The 22,500-nt window shown below is 38.9% G+C and overlaps 3 protein-coding genes and 1 pseudogene across 5 annotated transcripts in view; 3 read left to right on the forward strand and 1 right to left on the reverse strand.

Moving 5' to 3' along the window:
* Window positions 1-593: 593 nt before the first annotated feature.
* Window positions 594-4,853, forward strand: LOC137994272 (gamma-aminobutyric acid receptor-associated protein-like 2). The gene is made up of 5 exons (XM_068839874.1): window positions 594-747; window positions 818-873; window positions 940-1,018; window positions 1,209-1,302; window positions 4,351-4,853. The coding sequence occupies exons 1-5, from the start codon at window positions 714-716 to the stop codon at window positions 4,439-4,441; spliced, it is 354 nt and encodes a 117-aa protein (XP_068695975.1). The 5' UTR covers window positions 594-713; the 3' UTR covers window positions 4,442-4,853.
* Window positions 4,854-5,311: 458 nt separating this feature from the next.
* LOC137994212 (tRNA-specific adenosine deaminase 1-like) lies at window positions 5,312-11,114 on the reverse strand. 3 transcript variants are annotated; one of them, XM_068839845.1, is made up of 8 exons: window positions 10,698-11,114; window positions 10,330-10,401; window positions 9,459-9,513; window positions 8,452-8,579; window positions 7,381-8,079; window positions 6,745-6,841; window positions 6,421-6,507; window positions 5,312-5,880 (listed from the first exon to the last, which is right to left on the reverse strand). In XM_068839845.1, exons 1-8 carry the CDS (start codon window positions 10,873-10,875, stop codon window positions 5,751-5,753), a joined length of 1,446 nt encoding a protein of 481 aa, XP_068695946.1. In that variant the 5' UTR covers window positions 10,876-11,114; the 3' UTR covers window positions 5,312-5,750. The 3 variants fall into 3 exon arrangements, with proteins under 3 accessions (XP_068695946.1, XP_068695952.1, XP_068695955.1); XM_068839851.1 differs by having other exon boundaries at window positions 10,330-10,480; XM_068839854.1 differs by lacking the exon at window positions 6,421-6,507.
* Window positions 11,115-11,185: 71 nt separating this feature from the next.
* Window positions 11,186-17,950, forward strand: LOC137994246 (transmembrane protein 231-like; annotated as a pseudogene).
* A 245-nt stretch (window positions 17,951-18,195) lies between these two features.
* LOC137994237 (TNF receptor-associated factor 4-like) overlaps window positions 18,196-22,500 on the forward strand; it is an 11,160-nt gene continuing 6,855 nt past the window's right edge. The window contains exons 1-5 of the mRNA XM_068839858.1: window positions 18,196-20,685; window positions 20,968-21,019; window positions 21,204-21,308; window positions 21,442-21,600; window positions 22,417-22,494. Of these exons, the coding sequence (XP_068695959.1) occupies window positions 20,543-20,685; window positions 20,968-21,019; window positions 21,204-21,308; window positions 21,442-21,600; window positions 22,417-22,494 (537 nt within the window). The 5' untranslated portion in view covers window positions 18,196-20,542. The remainder of the gene's footprint in view (window positions 20,686-20,967; window positions 21,020-21,203; window positions 21,309-21,441; window positions 21,601-22,416; window positions 22,495-22,500) is intronic.

Here is a 22,500-nt window from a genome sequence, read left to right on the forward strand (position 1 = left end):
ATTATCAGTGACTTGACTTGTTCGTGTGGCAGGAAATATTGTGTATGGCATGATTTTCGTACTGTACCTGGTTTGTATTCGTGTTATAACATAGTATTAAACATCACATCGGCCTAACTTTTTGTGATATACAAAAATTTGGTTTTATCAACGGAGTTGATAATGTAAATTGGCCACGGTACAGAGATTCCAAAAGCTGACTTTTCGAGCGTTAGCCCTTCGTCAGAGCGAATCGAGGAATTGTAGGTTATGTGTAGTTTTTATAGTAGAGTAGGAGCTACGCTATTGGTGGTAACATAGCAATGTGAAAAATAGGAATATATTAGTTAAATGAAAAGCGTTCGTTAATACCGTGAGGATTAAGGGTGCCAATTTCTTCCGGGATCGACTCCACAGCGAGCGAATTGTCTGACAAAGTGGCCAGAATTTTTTACAACACTAAAAATTTTTGCGTCTTCCGTCGTCAAGAGGTTTATGATGCCGTTTAACCTATTTTTAGATTTTTTTTATTTTCACAATGTCATCGATTTTTTACAAATAATACCGCTGACCGAACTGAAACAAAATTGGGAATTACGTAATTTTCTGACGTCATACAGCAAAATAACATTAGGTCACGTGTTCAAACATTCGAAGAACTTTGCGCAGAGTGAAAAAAGATCGTGTTGAACGAGAGAAGCATTGTTGTGTTTGTGGTTGCTTTTGGGTCAAAAATGAAGTGGACTTTCAAGGAAGAACATTCCCTAGGTATTTTGGATCATCCTTTCTTTCTAAGCTGAAAAATTTCCCCTAATGTTATCACAATTTTGATTCACAGAGTCGAGATGCCATGAATCTGCGAAGATTAGGTCCAAGTATCCTGACAGAATTCCTGTAAGTGGTGTGAGTTTCAGATAATTTTTGTTGGTATGGTGCGATGTTGGCTTTTTTCCCCCGCAGGTTGTTGTCGAAAAAGCCCCGAAGTCTTCGATACAAGACATAGACAAGAGGAAATTTCTTGTTCCGTCGGATCTAACAGGTACAGAATTAACGGGAGGAAAACAGCTAGTAGTCTGATTGTTAACGTTGCTGTTTATTTCCCTTCTGGATATAGTTTGACAAGCGTCATATCTTGCTTAGAAATATGTTGCTTTGATATATGTTTATTGCAAATGAAGGCAGTCTACTGTATATCGATAAGATTGCACCGTTTGTTTTTTCTTGTCCAGTTGCACAGTTCATGTACATCATCAGAAAGAGGATTCAGCTCCCACCAGAGAAAGCCATGTTTCTTTTTGTCAACAAAGTCCTTCCAACAACGAGGTTTGTCTCGAATGAATATTGAAGATAAAGATACAACTTAAAATTAGTTTAGACGTTGATGCAACCAGTGATAACTTTTCATATTCTGCCAACGCAACAGCTTTACCAGTATATATATATTTTTGGCTCTTCCTCAATTTTCGGTTTGTTTACAGTGAGAAACGCGCATTCCAGGGTTTTTTCTAATCTGGAAAGCAGTTGTTACTGTAGTTTTCAATGTCACATTAAACCTCGTCTAAATACACTAGGATGAATCGAAACTGCACGAGTTGTGGGGGAAAAAAAAAAAAAAACAGTGACTCAGCGTCACTTGCCTCATCCCACACTTTTTTGCACTTAGTCAGCGTTGGAAAGACTTCACAACCTCCGATCGCAAAATTGCTGAACATATGAAAACCGGAACGTTTTGCAAGCTAATTTGCACGACATCCCTTCATGTACACTTATTTGTAGGAAGTAATAAACTGTCAAAGACACCACTCATCCATGTGTTTCTTGGCGATGCGCCACTTCGTATTTAAGTCATACTCAGTGCAACTTCATGATTTGGCTTGTCTTGTTCGACAAAACAGTTGGAGAGCTTCTAGAGTTATATCTCTATCTTTTAATGCAACACACCTAACTTGTGGCAAGGCGTACAATATAATTATGCATAAGGATCCAGTACAGGCGTTTTGAATTAAGATAGTGTCTACTAATGATGTTTTTTCTCTATCACTTTCTAATAACGGCAGAATTTTCTTCCTATTTAATATTGCTAAACGTCACTGAGTTAAAACTGGTGTGTACCATGCTGTAATTAAGTTTGCATGCTCTTGCACAAAGAAAATTGGGGCAGTTTTGCATGGCAATCTTATTACCATTAAAAATGCACTTAAATGGAGCACTGACATATCATCCATGTCCAACTTGTTTTTTGGTTCTGTAGCTCACACAGAGACTAATACCAATCTCTTGTATGTCAGTCAATTGTGTTTTCTTGTTTTCTCATGCAATGAGGAGAAATGGCTGAGAGAAGCTTAGGGAAAAAAGAGGAGAGATGAAGGGACTGTGAGCATTATTGCAATTAACGTGTTCAGAATTTCCTAACCAGCGACCTATGAAATTATGCAAAAGAGCTTTTAACAGAAGAATTTCACCTTTGTCTGTCTATAATGTATTAAAATAAAACTAAAAATAGGAAATATTATTTGCTTTACTCAATGAAAACCAGAAAAGGAATAATATTTTTTATTGTTCTTTAGCCCATTGACTCCAAGGGGTTCCCCATTGACGAGTAAAATTGTCTGGCATTAGACAGAGTAAAGTACTATATAAGTCTGACCGGTTTAGGCCGGTTTGGTTGTCAAAGGGTTAAAGGATACTCTAAATAAATCATTGAAGAAGGGAAGCTGAAAACTTTATGAAATCAAAGGATCAGAGTTTTGTGGCATTTGCAAGATAAAATAATTTTAAATTGAATGTTGGGGTCTTTAGATAAAGGAAATTTCCTTTCCACTGAAAACCTATTTGTTGTGTCCAAGACAACAGGAGTGGCAGCCATCCTACTCTGCAACATTACATCTGGGACCCTTTGCATTGTTGTAGTCTATGTCTGACAACTCTCTTTTTTTGTTGTGTGACTTGTGCCTCAAACATGTAGACTGCTCACAGTCCCTTCTGAGTTAGTCGAACCGCCCACTTTAGTCAGTCCCGCAATGGAGGCCAGGGGAGAATGGTGATAGAGCGACATAAAAGGGACTGCACACTCTTCTGTTTATGGACGCATTTAGGATTGTGGACCACTGTCAGAATTTTTTGACGAGTTAATTACTTCTTGTCAGATTGCCATGCCAATCTGTCTTCGATTTTCCCTGGGGAAGGATAAGCATGATATGGCTCATTTATCCCTTCAAATGTCTAACACAAAAATGAATAGGAACTTGCGGTCGAAGCTCTCCTATCGGGCAAGTATGTTATGGCTGTGCTCGTTAGATTCAAAGTAAATACTTGCAGTTTCCTTTCCCAATAGTTGATTGAATTAGACATGCACATAAATATTCCCATGCCATTACTGTAGTTATTTGAGTGTTTAATAATTATTACATTAGCAATAAAAAAGGTAGAACCATCTGTGTCACTTTCACTAATTAGATTAGCAAAATTTTCTGATCCTGGACACGTTGGTTACAGAAGAGCTGTATCTGGCTCTATCACCATTCCCCCTCTGGCTCGCATGCGTGACTGACTAAAGCAGGCAGTTCGACTGACTTGGAAGGGACTGTGAGCAGTCTACAAAAATGAGAAATGGTGCAACTTACATAACATTCATATGTAACAATTTAAATCATCCATTATTATTTCATGGAAGGGGTGGGTGAAAATTGGAGAGAAGAAATCTTCCCAAGCAGAACCCAAGATTTAACGCATTGACTCCTGAAAAGCCCCCATTGACGAGTATTGCGTTTTTTGAAAGAGGAAAAATTCAAAGTTCTGATAAATAATGCTCTTGCTAGAACCAGCCTGTAAAAACAAAGATAACACGTCTTTAATGAATATCAGCACTTCCACCACCAGTTTTCTCTCTTAAATCTATCCCATGCAAGTCTGACAGTGTCCTGTGGTTAGCAGACCAGTCTGAATTTAAGTGTCCTGGTACATTGAGAACTTCTGAATGCATCAGATACGGTAATGCTTGCAATCCCTTTAATCTCTCTCCTCCCCCCTTCCCTAAGCCTCCCTTGGCCATTTCTCTCAATTGCATGACAAAACATGATTGGGGGGTGGCTCAAACAACAGTCAATGTGCATCCATGGATGATCTTTGACAACCCACGAGCCCACACCCCTTCTAGAACGTTTCTCCAGCCCCTCAAACTTTTTCCCTGGTGAAGACAAATACACCTGGGGAAAGTTGTGAGGAGTAATAATAAAAAAAATTATTGTTTTACTAAGATAGAACACCTGGTTAAATACCATGACCCTGATTTGATGAATGTACATGTTGCACTGTAGCCCCATGATGTCTAGAGGAATTCACTTTTATTAGAAATCTGTGCTTTTTTTTCAGTTCAACAATGGGTGCTATCTATGAAGAACATAAAGATGAAGATGGCTTTTTATACATTGCCTACAGTGGAGAAAACACCTTTGGAATGTGATCTTGGAAGTGTGAATTTATCTTTACGTTGCCTTTCACTTTACCTCCATTTATCTTGTTTGGGAGACTGTTTAGATTATCAGTGGACTTAAGTATCAGCTGCAGATTCAAACTAGTATTAAAATCGGTTCTTAATTAATTTCTCAGGTTTTCTGTTCGCTGAATGTAACAGTAATTGTGCATATGTTGAAGTACAGGTATTACATGACTACAAAACGCCAAAGTATTGCCACAAATAGTGTTAAATGGAAGTATAGCGTCATTGTTTTGGACGGGAAAAATTGCTACAGACAGCCTTTGTAAATACAGAAACCCACCAGAGTTAATTGAGTCAAGACAAGACATTCACTGTAATTGTCATTTTTATCTCCTTATTTACAAATGCCATTAAAAGCATAAACTCATCAGAGAGACATCACAAGATTTGTTGCTAGATATTGATAAGGTTGGTTTGCCTGTTTCAACTCCACTGTCTTAGGACAGATTGCTTTCACATGACGTGACAGCAGCCACCTTGGTGTACCTACTGATAATCAACTTTCAGGGAGTCAAATTTCCTTTTGTTTTAGTACATCAATTTGGCAGCTGATTACGGTAGCCTCGCAGCTCCTACAAGGTCTCACCTGATTGGAGACCACCCTTGAGGTTTAACAAAAGAACAAATAACAGAAACAATGGACCCTAGAGGATAGAGTTGCAGCCCTTGTTGTTTTAGGCCTAGGGTCCATTGTTTCTGTTATTTGTTGTTTTGTTAAACCTCAAGGGTGGTCTCCAATCAGGTGAGACCTTGTAAGAGCTGCGAGGTGACCCGCTGATTACATGAGTAAAATGATCTGTTAGGCTGTAGACACTTAAGACAATGGAGTTCCAATTTTGGCACACAAATGAATGTTTATTCTGTCAATTTAACACAGTTGTACAAAAAACCTTGTTATACCTCCCAACTCAAATATGTTTTCTGATTGGAGGAGAATGTGTCACGTGTCATTGGTCAAAACTTCATGAGGCCCTAGGGCAACAACAACTTGAACTTTCGACTCACACGTGATCAGGTCGTGCACCTTTGAAACGGCGGCAAATCTGTACGCCAGCCAATGTCAAGCAAATAATTTTTATCTGTGTATTGTTCTATTTTGAGTTGGGAGGTATAACAAAACACTTAATGACTGGCCCCTCGGGAAATAGTGAGTTTTGTTTCCCCTCGACCTCAATGTTTCCCTCGGCTTCGCCTCGGGGAACATTGAGGGTCTCGGGGAAACAAAACTCACTGTTTCCCTTGGGGCCAGTCATTAAGTGCTTATTATTTAACCTCATGCAAATTCCAAGAGTTCCTCAGGCTTTAGACACCAAGAAGGAAAGGTTGCCATGAACTTGGCTCTGGCAATGTTATAGGTTGGAGCTCCTCTTTTAGCTTCTCTGTAAGTCGTTATTTGCTTTTTTCTAAACAAAAAACAAAGCATGTGTGCATGTGAGCTGTTTAGTGTAACAATAAATATACATATATATATAACCTAAACTTAGTATCTGGTGTGACTGCCAGGCAACAACGTCAGAAAACTAGAGGAGATTTCAAGTTAATGCTGTTTGGTCCAAGGATAGAATTGCAAGGAATTGCAATCCCATCTAGCCTGATTTAGAAGTCATGAAATGGTATCTCTGCTTATTCTTTGTCTGGGATGGAGGTTGTTTTTTCTTGTTTCTTTACCTCAGGCAAAAGCCAGAGGTGGCTTGATCCAGTCCTTCATGGTCTTCACCCAAATCTCTTTTTGCTGAATCAAGAATCCCCCCTCTTGTAAAGCACACCCCCAATCCTTACATTTATCATGTAAGCAAGTTCAAGCTTCTATTTGCTGGATACTTTTTTTAATAATATCATTATGCCTTTAGGATGGTGTCATTGAAGGTGAGCCTTGAGCTTTTTCAAACAGAATTTACTGGTACAACCTGTGCAATAATTATTATTACAGTTAAAAGCATTACCTCAAGGATGGTGGAAGTTTGTCATCCTGTATGTTACGGACAAGGGCTTTAAATGCTTCAAATAAACTGGTCTTACTTATGCATACCCTGGACAAAAAAAAGGTTTTTACAAAAACATAAATATATGCCTTGCAAGCCAGAGGTCAGGTGCATGAAAAGGAGTCACCCAATCATCTAAGATTGGCTTTGCTATCTACAAGGTTGAGATTTGTCACTGAGATATTGCTACCCAACCCCCCCCCCCCCCCCCCCAGACAACACGAGTATGTCAAAACTTCTAATTGACTTCAGCCTTGAAACTTGGTCGAAGGGAGGAATGAATACCTTGCTTTTGATGAAGAGAGGTTCTTCTTGGTGACACCTTGTCTAAGGCCAGCCACTGAAACTTCATGCCACTTGGGATCTTTTATCCAGATGATGGCTGAAGGAGATTGATCCAAATTTAAAATGGAACTACTGTAAGGGATTTCTTCAAACCAGCTCTCGCTGTTGTTTGGTAATGAAAGCAGTCCTATTGTTTTAGTCTTATTGTTTTTAGCTTGGGTGTGTACTATGAGAGTACATGGCTTTAAACTGCAGTAGGCAACTTTCTTTTGAATTTGGCTTTTTCACAAAATCACAGACAGAGCAGTCCGGTATCTAAAATGGCCTAAGCGACAAGTAAAGACAAAGCCTGATTTTGAGCAATCAACAACGCTTAATATCTGCAATAGACCACCACAATCTTTCGGGAAACGCAAGTTGACAACAGGAAAAAACTAGGAGAAAAATTATAATGTTGGTTTCCCTTCATGTTCCTTTCAATATTTCTAACAAGTGTAGAAAGTAGGTGAGGTTTGGCAAATTGATCCCTCCTTGGTAGTGATTTGAGAGATAAACAGACAAGAAAATTTGACAAAGTACTCAATAATAATTATTGTGAGTCGGGGTCAAAAATACAGCCCCTAAACTGACACATACATGAACAAGAAGGTGATGCTTTACTCTGACAATCCTTCTCCGGTGACCTTCGCTCCAACAATGTTCTTTTGCTATATTCAAACATAACATCAGCCTGAAAAATCCTGGGTAAGTGTACACCAGTACTACCATTCAAATCCCTAGTCAAAGAGAGAGCACGTTCACAGATAGCTCTTCTCATGGCAGCAGCATTGTATGGGCATTTGCCAACCACAATTGAGGAGAAAAAAACAGGAGAGTCCATAAAATAGGACACTAATGCTCCCTGGCAACCAAGAACAATCCATTTCATTATCTTGTCACTACACGACATTGACAATGTAGGATCACCACGCCCTGGCTTAGTGCGCAAAACACCAACAGTGTGATAACCTAGTCCTGATTGAAGTGGGTCTTGTTTGCCTCCTGGTACACACTTTGCACCAGTCCTGTATAAATCCTTTGAATACTGGTAAATCAATTCATGATTCTCTTCAAACTGATCAAGATTTCCTTGAAGGTCATGACTCATAACTTGATCCCTTGTTGAATTACAGGTTCTTCCCCTTTCAGAACAAATTTTCTTTCGGAGATTTGTCTCGCTGTCATGGTCATCATGATGATGTTTCTTTGAAGGTCCAAGGCTTTGTTCAACACTCTGTGAGACAATCAAAGTGTCATCATCTTCCCCTTCTTTTGGGAAGATAGATGCGTCACCACCTAGAGGAAAGATGACAGCAAAATATGAAACTTGACAAAGAAGACTGGACTTTATTTCGGTCTAATTAATTAACTGGGAGGCAGGTTGTTTCTTCTTTGGAAAAATCTTAATCCAGTCTAGCATACTAAATTAATCATTTACCCACCACGCTAGACTGAGGTACAGGTTAATAATTATTAAGCCCATTTTTTCTTTTTTCTTTTTTTCAAGATGTATTAAGCAGCAAAGTCATGGCTATTTTATTGACTAAATGCTGCATAAATAGAAATTATTAATCAAGTTAGATACACCTAGAGCTACTTTACTTGCTACTAGAAAGTGATAATTATTTACAATGGCCTCGACAAAGCTTATTCTTTCATAATACTTACAAGGTGTATGGGAAGTAAAGAGATGGAAGGATACTCCAATTTGTAAAGAACAAACATTTATGTCTTCTTTGTAAACAAAAATGCTATGCTGTCCGTCGTAGGCATACTGCAACTGTTGGTAGAGGTACCTAGAACAAAACCAATAGGAGGAAGTAAGAAGACTTCATGTCTGAAAGATTGTAATGGTTAATTATTTGAACGGTGTAAAGAAGCATGTCAAGATGTTTACTTTTATAGATGATCGCAGTTCAGGCTTGATTACCTCAGTTGGTAGAGCCGAGGTCAGGTTCAAATACCATTCAACCCTGAATTTTCAGGCTTTTTATTGATTACTATTAGAGTAATGATGATCTTAAAACCTTGAAGAGGAAGTCTGCAACCTGAAGAGACTTTACCAGCTTTACCTCATGGCCATTCCTAGCCTGAGTTGCAAGCATTCCCACATGAATAGTGTGAGCAGGAAGCATCAGAGACTTTTAATGGAGTGAAATGAATTTGGAAAACCGAAAACCCTCAAGCTCATTGTTCAATGCTTGTACGTGTTATTAAAATGTCAGTTTAGGATTTTGTACCTCGTCTTACACTTACAAAGGGTTAGGATTTACTGAGCACTATACAAGTTCCATTATTATTAAAGTTTATGTTTAACTGTATGATTTGTTTCATTAACGCTGAAGGGCCCCTCTTGAGGAAACATCAAAGGGGCATTAAGTTTATCTTGGTTATTTTGTTCTGACTGCTATTCTGATGCGAAGTAATCGTTTTGATAATTCAGCAGGAAATTCAAATCTTTTGGAGCCGTCTGTAGCTACATGTAGCTTGGGTAGAAAGTGCTATAAAGTGGGGGAAGGAGGGAGGTAGAGTGAGTGCTGAAATGGAAGGGGATTGGCAAAAGGAGCCCCCTTCCATTTTAGTACTTGCTTTAGCTCCCTCTTTCCATCCCCTTTTAGTGTTTGCTACCCAGGCTATCTGTAGCAAATTATGTGGAGAGGAATGTCGTCTTTCACCTGAGGAAACCTCTCCTAGCAATAACTTCAGCATGACTGTCATTTAAAATGTTTCCTACAAAAACATGTAAAAGACAGGACACAAGAAATAAAAATTCAAGGGATTCATATTAATAATTAACTTCTTTGTAATTTCAAACAATGTAAATAGATTAATAAAACTATTTTACTACTGTTCCATTCGACTCGATTAGCTTCACTATACTTGGGGGGACAAATTATAATAGAAAATTCTTAGTAGCGTACAAATAAAATTTTATGTTGTTGTGTTGCTGTTGTTGTTATTTCAAGAGGCTGCCATATCTTCCATGCTAAAGTGCACAATCGTGGAGAGAATTATCTCTATTTTTTGTACTGCTCAGATAATAGATATGCAATGATTGGTCAATTGTGTGTGCTGTGTTCTACAGAACTACCCTGCTTACATCAAAGAGTGCTTTCCCATGCAATTTGATTACCAAAAAATACATGCAAAGACAGGATATCTTACCAACCTCATTTCCTTGGGCTGTACTTTAAGTCACAGTGCCTTGTTTTTTTTTCCACTTCAATGAGTTTTATGGATGGTGTTTGAACTGAAACAATGCAGTAACTTAAAGTAGTGCCATATTTTGGAGGGATATTTTGGTATCACTAATCTATGCTTTTACTTAAAATGTCCATTTTAAACAAAATTGTAGTGGTAATCCAAACCACACTATCCTTAAGGGTGCAATCCTTAATGTGGTAGACTGCTAGCAGTCACTCCTAAGTCATTTAAACCATGTGCTTTAGTTGCGCAAGTGGGCTGAAAAGGGGGTGGTTTGACTGACTTAGAGGGGACTGCTAACAGTCTATTAACCCAGACATGGCTCAAACATACCATACCTACCCTGACCACTCATGTGGCTTCTTCCAATGCATTTTGAACCTGTTCCCATGGCAACGACATCCATGACACATTCTGACAGAGGAAAATTAGGTTTGGTGCTGAGTGAGCTCAGTGAACAGGGCCAAAAAATGGTAGCAAGAGTGCAACACTTCTAAAAAAACCATAAGGAAGTCAAACTTAAATATCCAACATGTCGTGACATGACCTACTGTCTGATCAAACAGTAGGTCTATCTCGAGCGGCTACCTACAGCCGTCTTAGTTCGAGCAAAACAGTACTCTCTTAGCCTTGAGCAAGTCTTGAAGAGTTAGGACCTAAAAAAGGTAGAGGGGAAAACATGAAAACAAAAGGTAGTTGTTACATCTAACCTTCTTCTCGCAGGAGTACAATGGCGGCCAAAAGTGTCCACTCATGTTTCTCTTGTGGTTTTCCTTTCTTGCCTAATTTCTTGAAATGCTCACAGCACAATCGCGCCACTTTGTTAGCAAAATTTTCATCGTCTTGCCAGATTTTCACAATTGGAGAAGAATTTAAAGCCTGGGCCATCACTTGCGATTATAAAATCATTGATCTTGATCAAGCTTCGCCATATTGGACGTGGTAAAGTAAAGGAGACTGGACAAGCCCATTTGACTTGATGGAGAGTAGTCAGGAAGGAACATAATTGCTATCAAATCAAGAAAAAAAGGAAATCTCTCGACGTAAAATATTGGTAATGACACCCTTATCATAACTTCAGTCGATACTCATTATTTAGGAACCTGATTCCAAAACGTCGGAGTAAAAAGACCTTTCTCTTCCCCTCTCCCCTTAAGTCCAGTTTGGCCCTCAATCGCGGGCTCAAATAGCGCCAAGGAGGAAAAAAAATGTAGCGCGAATTTCTGTTTGTGATTGTTTATCTCCGTTGGTATGAATGTTTTGACTATTTTCTTCCACCATGGTGATGTACGAAGTGCATTCCCATCCTGTTCATCAGAAGTACAAGACTCATATATGTAGCAGAGCTACTCTTTTTCAATTCTTTGTCATCGGTTTTGACATTTATACCACCTCTCATCATCGCCTTCGTTACTCATGGTAATTGCTGTAAATGGTTTCTGGCAATAGCATTTCGTGATTTTTTTCGAAATTTCGCTGATCTTTTAAATTTCAGGTTTCTGGCTCAAAGAGAGTTTTTACAGAGAACAGCCCGATGTGAGATTCAAACATGAGATCCTCTTGGTTCTACAGGGGAATACCCAGGGTCATTTTTGGCATACAGCACCTTTCAAAATTTTAATCAGCTCTTGCAGGAAAGGCTGAGGATTCCACTCATTAAGGTGAGTGACCTGAACAAACATCAGCTTACCTGTAATGGTGTGGTATGAACCTTTAAATGCATTTTTGAGAGCCTTGTGTGTTTCATTATGCTATATTTAAAGTTTTGAGATCATGTCATTGTGTATGGTTAGGTAAATACTTGTGATCAAGTGAAGCTATGATCCTCGCAGTTTGAACGCAATTTTTGCAATTGCGTAAAGAAGCCTGAAAAATTCAGGACTTCAATGGGGTTTGAACCCCGTTCATAACTGCGAGGATCATAGCTTCACTTGATTTCATATCCGCAGTTCATATATGATCCATTTCATATATCATTTCATCGTTGATTCATTCCTCATGGGAACATTGGAACCCACAAATGACCAGCTTCCAACGTCAGTCGCTTCATATATAGCTCAGTTGGTTAGAGCGTCGCACCAGTATTGCATGGTCACGAGTTCAAACCCCGTTGAAGTCCTGAATTTTTCAGGCTTTTTTATGCAATTGCAAAAATCGCGTTCATAACTGCGAGGATCATAGCTTCAATTGATTGATAGGTGTTGTTGCAATACGAATAATCCCATTTTGTCCACTCCACGTGCACTTGGGGCATACCAGGAACAACAGCCTCACATACAAACAAAGAAAGCACTATTTATTTGGCTTATACTAGTATCTAAACGGTCAGATGCTTGCCCAGCACTAACATTATAATCATTCATTCATTTCTCTGTTTTCAGTCTTGGGAAAGTGATGACAACTTGGATGGAAAATATGACCACCTTAACTTTAACATTGAGATCCCTCTTACTGACTCAGAAGCCATACACTCTGTACAGCTCCTGCTAATATTTGATTACCAACTTCATGTAAGTGAAATTCCCTTTCCCTTTTTTCCTGATCACGGCACTCCAGGTAAGTTGAAGGGGTAGGTTTCATATTGGCCACACAGAATCTGGGCAGGTCAATCTGGGTTATTAATAGACCTCATTGTGGTTTGAACGGCCATCTTGACTAGTGGGCAAGGCAACAAAATTTATAGGGATCTGAAATTTTATTGGAGAATTTTACCTCTGAAAAATTTATAAATTGGGAAAAGAAAGTTCATGGGAAAGGGTGGTACTAATAATTATTGATTTGGGTGGACCAACTTTAGCCTAAAGTCACTTAGTAGCATTTTCAAATTTTCCTTACATTTTGTCTGTAATGTTTTCCGGGGAATCTAAAGTTTGCTGAAAACGTGGAGACAAGTGTATGAAAAAATGTAATTTTATCCTCAATGATGTCCCCATTACTGTCACTTTCCATTCACAGACCACTGATGCTATTTTAATGATTGGAAATGGAAGGTCCATTGACCTTCAGACAAGTTGCCTTACATAGGTATAAGAAAAATATTACCACAACGAAGAGACGAATTTATGAATTCATGAATACGTCTGTTGGTACTTTTTAGTAACTTGTTATATTCAATTTGTATCAATTCAACAGCCCTGGGTATAATTATCATTTTTTTCAGAAATATGTAAGCCTTCAGATGGAGAGCATAGCATACATACACCACTCGTCTCCTCTGGCTGGTGCAGAGTTTTCTACTGTTGGGAAACTCAGATTGCAACAATCTGGACCATTGCCTCATAAAGGAACTCACACAATCTATAATGTAGGTTATTCTCTGAATATTGCAAAAATACAGACATGCTTTCTTTCCTTTGGAGAGATGAAGAACACTTTATTTAAGACACAGAAATTTTAATAGCATCAAAGCGTGTGTTTTCATTTTAGTCTTGAAATAATGTCTTGAGATTGTTAATTTTGCAACGTTGCCTTGTTTATTTTAGACTTCTGTTATTGATGGCACAAGTTCCAAGGTTGAAGCATACAATTTGTATGATGTTTTCACCAGTTACATCCAGCGAAATGGTATGAATTGGTTTGTTAGTGGTGGGGAGGATGCATCTACAGTCTGACCACAGTTATACACAGGGCACATAATTATCTAGGGAAGGGCACAAATAGAATGTGATTTGTATCAACCAAACAATTTAAACAGGTGGACAACAAATCATAATTAATTGAAGTGTGATCATCTGGGTGAGTGTATTCCTAAGAAGAACTGTTTAGGATGACACTGATTGACGTTTTGACAATCTGAGCGGAAGTCATCTTTAGAGTCAAGTGATTTGTGTAACGTCAGTAGATGTTATAAATACTCTGGTTGTTAAAGAATTCATGATGTTATAGAGCGGTTTCAATTGAGTGTCGAAAGTAATTAGCAAATTGCTTTGGTTTTGCATTACTTCACTCAGTGATTGGTTCAAAGTTCTTGCGCCACTTTTTCAACCAATCAGAAGTGAAACCAAAACCAATCGTGGCTCACACGTGCACATTTTCCTGTGCTTTGTGTCGGCTACGTGTAATTACTTTGAATTTTGATTGGTTTACTTGATTGCCTCCGTCCTTTTTGTTTGGCCAAAGTAGTTACTTTGGTTTTGGTTTTACAACACTCGATTGAAACTCGCTCTAGAATCGACTACAGTCTGACCACAGTTATACACAGGGCACATAATTATCTAGGGAAGGGCACACATAGAATGTGATTTGTATCAACCAAACAATTTAAACAGGTGGACAACAAATCATAATTAATTGAAGTGTGATCATCTGGGTGAGTGTATTCCTAAGAAGAACTGTTTAGGATGACACTGATTGACGTTTTGACAATCTGAGCGGAAGTCATCTTTAGAGTCAAGTGATTTGTGTAACGTCAGTAGATGTTATAAATACTCTGGTTGTTAATGTGATTGGTCAAAGAAGTCGTGATGTAATAGAGCGGTTTTCAATTGAGTGTCGAAATTAATTAGCAAATTGCTTTGGTTTTGCATTACTTCACTCAGTGATTGGTTCAAAGTTCTTGTGCCACTTTTTCAACCAATCAGAAGTGAAACCAAAACCAATTGCGGCTCACGCGTGCACATTTTCCTGCGCTTTGTGTGTTATTACTTTGAGTTTTGAATGGTTTACTGGATTGTCTCGGTCCTTTTTGTTTTGGTTTTACGACACTCTATTGAAACTCGTTCTAGAATCGACCAATAGCAATCAATAATTATTGCACAACACTTAATTATGATGTGACTCCTGGGTTAAAACTACCGGTATTTACTATTTTGCACAACAAAAATATAAAAAAACAAACTAAGATTAGCTTGTAAGTATAGGAAGACATGTGCCTGAAGGAAGCTGCAATAAGAAGCTGTTGCTGATGACAACTTCATGTTGTAGAAACTAGTCTAGGTACTAGCCATGTTGAATGGGTATCTCTTTGGACTGATTATCTAATTTTTGCCAAACGTTCTACTTTATCATGGATACGATTTAGTCCTTACTGGCTTTCATCATCCTTAGTACAGCTGGAATAGCCTGTTATATTTTTGTTTCTAGTTACCACAGAGTACATCTCGCGTCACCCATTGTGGTCTGGTGGACGTGCATCAGGACAACCCTTCATTTTAAAAGGGACTGTGTTTTATCCAGAAGAGACGATAATGTATCCTTTGAACACCTTAGAAAGGCAATCATCTTTGAAAGGAATTCAAAACGATAACGTTAGCTGTATTTTTGTTAGAAAGAGTGCATGATGTGCACCTTGAAATTCCATGGACTTCTTACTTTAAATTCAAAGCTGTTAAGGGCCTTGAAAATTGTTGATTGGAATCCTTGAAATTATTGCCTCAAGCATCCTATGATACTAGATAGAACTCCTATCTAGCTTAGCACTTTTTGGTTCTTTAATGCTGTCAAGAACGGTGTTCCCCTTCGAAATCTTGTGCATTTGTTTCCTCGTGTTGGCTCCTAAAGAATATGTGGGCTTGCAGAGAGCTTGCGGTAATTTCCAAAATTACAGGCAAGCCCTATCCCTTTTTCACATACTTTACAGGATACCTTTCTGTAGTGTCTTACAAGTTTGCTATGTGGACCTATGTAATTGCGGAGTTATGGGTATGACTGGAGAGAAAGACCCGCCATGTTGTACAGCATCGTGTAGAGTTTTTAAAGTTTTGTTTATCTGAAGATATTGTGTGTTTCTAATAGCCATCCGTTGGTGAAACTTTACACCTTCGGTAGGCCCACAGGTGAGTGTTCCCTATCTGATTCAACTTAGCCTAATTCAGGTCAAATCTTAGCATTGCATTGGTTTGATCTTGCACTTCACAGAGACCTTAAAGTGGTACTATGATCAAAAAATCATTTCCTTTTTTCCTTCAGATTTTGAAAGTGTGTTCGCTTAACACCTAACTGGCAAAATTTTGCGCTTTGAGTTTTATCCAAAGGCTGTTTGTTTTGAGTGTAAGTTTTGGATTTCACGGTCCGCCATTACTCACGTTCAAAACTGGCCGATTGGACCTCGGAGGGTTGGATCTAGAGAAAATGATGTCATTTACTTACCAGCTTAAAATTTCAGCGTGTAAACGCAATTTATTATATATGAAAAACACGGGTTTAAAAGTCTGAAAGCCTGAAACTCCCGTGCTGCATATTAATTTGGACGCATACACACGCATTGCATTCTTAAAGCAGTGAGTCTTTGACGTCATTTTCTCCTCAACCCAGCTCTCTCAAGATTTCAAAGTTAGTAATGGTGGACCAACAAATAAGAAAATTCCAGTTAAAATAAACAGGTGTCTTTTTAAAATCAGAACTTAAAACTTGGGTCAGTTAGTGTTTAGTTAACATAGTTTTGAAATCCAAAGGAAAAAAGGAATTTTTTTTTATCATAGTACCACTTTAAAGGAAGCATGCCTTTCAAAATCCTCAAATTATTCCAAAACAAGAACAAACCCTGTTAAAAATTCACAAGTTTCATTCCCTTTCTCTTTTCTTTCTTCGTCTTTCTTTTGATGGCACATTCTTAACTCCAAACAAAGGTACCGGCCAGGCTTCTGGCAGCTTATCAAGATGGCTTGGATTCAGTATCTCTCAATTCTGTTCATCTTCCTGTTTGTGTTCAGAAGAGTAAAACGATTTGTGTTTGAAAGTCAGGTGGTTACTTCAGTCCCGCTGAAGATCGAGAAAGAACATCAGGAATAGGGAAAACTAACGGATAAATGTCAAAAGAGTTTCTATTCCCTTCAAGTAAGCTGCTGGTGGATGTCAGATGCGAAGATCTCAACAAGAAGATAGAGTCAGCAACAGGCATAGGGGAGGGGACCACAGAGATTCCTCTCCCCTCCCCCTAGCCATTATTTGAAGGGAATTCTTTGAAAACACTAATCTTGGAAGGGCACCTCGCTAATATGAGATCTAAATCAACCTCTGGGTGTCTTTGGTTGGTCTCACAAAGAATGTCTTAAACATTACGCATGATTGTTTTAAACTTTCTCTAATTACGTGATCCTTTACGTTCGCTTGTCAAAAAACTCCACTATTTGCTTGGCCATGATCTTTCATATAGGATGTCTATGTCATAATGTGGTTTAAAACCTGTACAGTAGAGCAGCATTCAATTGAATGTCAAATGTCGCGATTGCTTTGGGTTGGTACTGAACATTGCGCTTCAGATGGTGGTTGGCTAGAAAATTTCAGACCATTTTTTTCAGCCAATCAAATTAACCCGCACTTAGTTAGCGCCAATTCACTGCTTTGTGTTGTGATTGGTTCATATTAATGTCAGCGTCTCTTGTGATTGGATAAAGTGATTTCTTTGCTTTTATGGCACTCAATGAAAAAATCACAGGCTGTAAGGACTTTTACTATAAGAGTTTTAATTTGAAAATTCTGTTCTTTATTATTTGTTAGTAAATTTTGGGCTTTGTTTTTAGTCCCAGGAACACACGTGTTTAATTTTTTAGCCTTTTGATAATTTCAATTGAAAATCGAGCAAATCTTTAACCCGGTTTACACGACAACCTTTTGACACAATACCCTTTTGAATTTGCCCCCGGCGCCTAAAATTTACGGCCCGGGCACCTTCCATTTTTGCGTGTAAATGGAAAAATAATGTTCGTGACACGGGTGCACCAAAACGTACGGGTGCCGAGACCATGTCGTAGGTAGTCTCGGCACCCGTACGTTTTGGGAAACTCGTGCCACGAACATTTCCCACTTACACGACAAAAATGGAGGGTGTCGTGCCATAAATTTTTTAGGCACCGCGACCAAACTCAAACGGGTCCGTGCCAAAAAGGTTGTCTTGTTAGCCGGGCTTTAGGCCATCGTACGGGATAACTTTTTTTGAAAGCATGCGCGACGTATTATTTAAATGAACGAAAAATGTTAACTTACTTTTGTACGTACAGAACTGTTCAGAAAAAGTCGGACACTGTACATGTCTTTGTATAACTAAGTTATTTGGTTGTAAATATCCCGCATTGGTCCCAAATTGAGATTCGATAGTAGAATAAACTATCACGTTTATGTTCTGTTTTGTGGCGAATCGAAGATGAATTGTAAGAATTGGACAACTTTCGTCTCGGTCAACATTGGGCATCTTCAGTGCTCCTTAGGGGTTCTCCACGTAGTCCTTTTTGTATCTGAATGTCCAGCATTTGACAAACTTCTTTTTCAGTTATGGCTGTTTTGCGAAATAAACGCGGCCTCATATGACATAAGCCTTCTTTAAGATATCACGACAAGCCGGCCACATTTGTTAGAGAGATTGGAATGCAACACAACTTGCTATTTTTGGTGAGCGTAAGTGCTCCACTAATTGGGGGACTACAAATCAAATCAAAAGAACATGTAATTAAGAGAGATCAAAGCAAATGTCGCGGTGGCCTCATGGTTAGTGCGCTCGACTCCGGATCAAGTGGTCCGGGTTCGGGTCCTGGCCGGGGACATTGTGTTGTGCTCTTGGGCAAGACACTTTTCTCTCACAGTGCCTCTCTCCACCCAGGTGTATAAATGGATACCGGTGAATTTAATGCGATGGACTGGCATCCCATCTAGAAAGAAATACTCATAGTCGCTTCATGCTACAGAAGTCGGGGTAAGCTCCGGCTCTGATGGGTCACTTGGCTCGTAAACAGACTTTAATTTTTTTTTTTTTTTAAACAAACGTTGGTTTTTGATGGGAGAGGAACGCCGAAGTAACCGGCGAAAACCTCTTAGGGAAGAGTAGGGAATCAACGAACTCCACCTGCATATGACGTCGAACTCGGATCTCAGTGGAAAGCATATAGGTAGCTTGTGCACGCGGCGTTTTTCAGACACGGACTTACACCGGAAGTGAACGTGTCGCACGCCAGGACAGTAATCTCCCCCAGATTCCTAAACCAATCGTCTCTAATAGTGAAAACGTACTAAGCAATATAAATATGGCAGTATCAAGACAAGTTAAAAAGGAAAGCAGCTCACTTCCGGTTGCCGTCCGTGGCTGAACTATTTGTGTGTGTTGTCTTCCGCTCTCAAGAGCCAGAATTTCATTTGATGTGAAAATTATTAACTCAAATTGACAAATTAAATTTTGTAATTATTATTATTACGGTTTTATGAAAGTACGAAAGAGAAATATTGATTCTCTGGTGTAAAGTTTTCTCAGTCTGAGAACCGAACACAGGCTTAAGGCAGGATGAAAGGCGAGTGCCATCAACGCTATCTTCAACTTGTTTTAAAACTGTCTATTCTTGGTAATCCAAATTTTGAGCAAACCGAGGGAAAAATCAAACAATACACGCTGATATACACAAACACAACATGTTTGGTAATGCAGTAACGTGATTTATGCCAACAGGTGTTTATTTTGTAGTTTGCGGGTGATTCATCACGTGAAGACTCTTTTGGGCGTAGTATGTTCTGCTTAAGACACAGCCCAGTAAATCAGATCAGCATTTTATGTAAAACAAAGGATTTTATTTTTCAATTACATGTTTTCAAATCCTGTTGATTTTTTTTCTTTTTTGTACTCTTTAAACAAGAGATTTAGAGGCTGTTGCAAATTCATTGAAAGATCTGATCATGTTCAGGGAGGGCTTTTTAAAAAGTAATTGTATTTTGGAAAATCACAGTGTCATTTCGGCTATACATTCCTTTTAAAACCTGGCTAGTGTTGGATTAAAGTCACGAGGAAGACAAGCATTCACCAAAAGGTGACGAACATAAATTTTCGGCATCGGCGTAAAGTAGCGCAAACGACTGATTGTCGAGCTTCAAAACGGCATAGGATGGCAGAAATTCTTTCTTTTTTTTTGTATTTTAATACTGTTTATTTGTTTTCGTATTAATATAATAAGAAATTCTTTTCGGACGCCCCTGTTCGTTTTTTCTTCAGTGGGCCAACTTGAGTTGTGAGTTGCTGGCCAAACAGAGCGGTTTGTTTTCTTTTTAAGAAGTGGGGTTACTTGATCATAGAATTTTCCATTTGCACGTCGAGCCTGCTTTCTGGCACTGATGAAAACAAGGTGTGGTTTAAATGTGGACCGAGCTTGTAAATGTAGCCAGCTGTTAGATCACGGATTTAACATGAAGCAAACCCATGGGTGCGGTTTTCATCCGTTTATTGTTTTTGGTTGGTATACTCCCACAAACCGTTCACGTTTGCGTAGCAAGCCGTAGTGTATTTGGGAAACTGTGGTGTTTAGGAAACTCTTGTGGAAAGGAACGTTCGCGCAACGGCTTCATCAATAATAATTCTTTCAAGTGGAGGAAAAGTTAGAGGCGAGCAATCTCTTATGTTTTGAAGCCGAAGAAGATTTAACTGCATCAAAGACAAGAGCTGGGGACGGATACAAACTTTGAGCAAACTCAAGAAACTCACAGCCCCAGTGGGATATTCCCTGCTATCAAATGGACCGTTACTGTCGGTGTTTGTAAATTGTATGCATTTTGTATCTCATCTTTTTTGTGTGCGTTTGTGCATTGTTTGAACGTACGTTGCAAAAAGAGGCGTGAACCAACTTCAAGCAAAGATAACTAAATCATGCCCGGATATGATGCGGAGTTCACTTCACCGCTTGACAAAGCGTTTGAATGTCCTGTCTGCCTCATTGCGCTCCGGGACCCTGTACAGATAACACCCTGTGGCCACCGCGTATGTAACACTTGCTTACAGCCAATTTTAAGGTTAGTGCGATTTTTCTTGCCAAATTATGCCTTTCTGTCAAAGTTCGCCGTTGTTCCGGCTTGAGGAGTGTGGTAGCGCCAACTGGAACACAAGTTTTCACTGTGACATTCTTTCTCCCCGATTCAAAGTATCAGTGAGCGTTTTTATAAAAGATCAAACCGACCACATTTCTCGGATATGTTCCTCGCGGCTCTGCTGGGCACGATGAAGAATTTTACCGTCTCGTTTTCAACTGTCAACAATCCCAATAAAAATATAGGAATCTTCTTTTTCCTCTTTAGAAATAAACGTCCTCGCTGTCCGCTCGACAACCTGAGCTTTGATCCTGAGAAGGTAGGAGAGATCCACTGATATTTGTTATAATTTCTCTTTTCCGGATGGACATTTTGTTCTCCATAGCTAAACCTCTTTTTAATAAAATTCTGATTGATTGATTGATTGATTGATTGATTGATTGATTGATTGAGTGAGTGACCGTTTGATTTATTGCTGATTGATTGAATGATTTCGCTATCAGGTTTACTCTGACAATGGATGTCACAGACAGATTCTAAATTTACAAGTACTCTGTTCAAACCTAGAAAGAGGCTGCGAGTGGACTGGGCCGCTCAGTGAAGTGGAGGTGAGTTTTACTCTCGTCCCCAGAGCCGCCTGGCCTTCTAAGCCGTCGGAAGCTAAGCTCGAGGATCATAATCGCATCATAATCGTATTTCGCAGACGGGATTACATACTGATTGTGATATTTCTTTGCTCAGAATCACCAAGGTGGATGTCACTATGAAGAAATGTCGTGTCCAGAGCGATGCGGAGCATCGTTAGAGCGAAGACAAGTACCGGACCATTCCCTTGGATGTGTGAAGAGACTTACAACCTGCGCTCACTGTGGCAAACAGGTTGTCTTCAACCACATGAGTGTAAGTATTAATCTATTTATTTAGATATCTAATATATTATACAAGGTAATGAAGCAAATGGACAAGAAAGGCAACAAAGAGACAAAATGGAGAGGGACAAGAATCAAACCGGGGGATTAAAAGATGAAGTTGTGGTGGGAATCTCTCAATAATGCCAAAACACTTGTAAAAATGTTGTCGAGGTCTTTTTCCATTATTACAAATATTATTAATTGAACCAAAAGTTTGTGATTTTCTCCCTTTAATTTCGCTGCAGCAAAAGGAACTTAAAATTTATTGCCTTTAAAAATCCAAAGTTAATAAAAAAGTAAAGCAAGTTGTGTATCCAGCGCTAACTGCCGCAAAACGTGTACAAGGAAGTTATAGTTGCATTTACTTTTAATTTACTTCTGGTCATAGTGCATAAAGATGAACTGGTTATGAAACTTTGGAAGATTCAAAAGCGTGAACAGTGACATCGCGCTTCAAGTTAACTTGACGGTGATCAAGCACAATCTTTTGTCCTCAGCTCTCGACTGAGTTTTGATAAATTAATTGAAACTTATTGGTTGTATTTTAGAAAAAGGATGTGGTTTGTGCAAGGTCAGGGCCAAAACAGTAAACAAAAACATAAAACAAAGAAACCTGTCGAGTTTCCTAACTATCTCCATAGAATAACTATCATTTTTACTATAGTAACCAAGCAGTAGGCGTGCATATTTCGAAACTCATTTGAAAACCGTTTTATCGCCAAGTTAACACAAAATTTGTATTTCACTTCTTCGAGTCATCGATGGTTTGCCTACTCTCATCTGTTTTTGATAATTTTTTTAAAAGTTGCATCTTCAAACTTGCGCCTCGTTTCCTGTGAGCTGTCCAGCCAATTGTGGAGAAACAAATATTACGAAGGAAAAGGTAATT

The sequence above is a fragment of the Montipora foliosa genome, chromosome 1 (genome assembly GCF_036669935.1).
Source record: "Montipora foliosa isolate CH-2021 chromosome 1, ASM3666993v2, whole genome shotgun sequence".
In the NCBI taxonomy this organism is placed as follows: Eukaryota; Metazoa; Cnidaria; class Anthozoa; order Scleractinia; family Acroporidae; genus Montipora; species Montipora foliosa.

What these genes read in the sequence shown, in the direction of transcription:
- LOC137994272 (XM_068839874.1), top strand. Translation starts at nt 714, where the DNA reads ATGAAGTGGACTTTCAAGGAAGAACATTCCCTAG. An exon ending in AGTATCCTGACAGAATTCCT is followed by an intron (nt 874 to 939) that starts GTAAGTGGTGTG and finishes TTTCCCCCGCAG; the next exon opens with GTTGTTGTCGAAAAAGCCCC. An exon ending in AAAGTCCTTCCAACAACGAG is followed by an intron (nt 1,303 to 4,350) that starts GTTTGTCTCGAA and finishes CTTTTTTTTCAG; the next exon opens with TTCAACAATGGGTGCTATCT.
- LOC137994212 (XM_068839845.1), bottom strand. Translation starts at nt 10,875, where the DNA reads ATGGCCCAGGCTTTAAATTCTTCTCCAATTGTGAAAATCTGGCAAGAC. An exon ending in AAGCCACATGAGTGGTCAGG is followed by an intron (nt 9,514 to 10,329) that starts GTAGGTATGGTA and finishes ATGTTTTTGTAG; the next exon opens with GAAACATTTTAAATGACAGT. An exon ending in CTCTCTTCATCAAAAGCAAG is followed by an intron (nt 6,508 to 6,744) that starts GTATTCATTCCT and finishes TTTTTTGTCCAG; the next exon opens with GGTATGCATAAGTAAGACCA.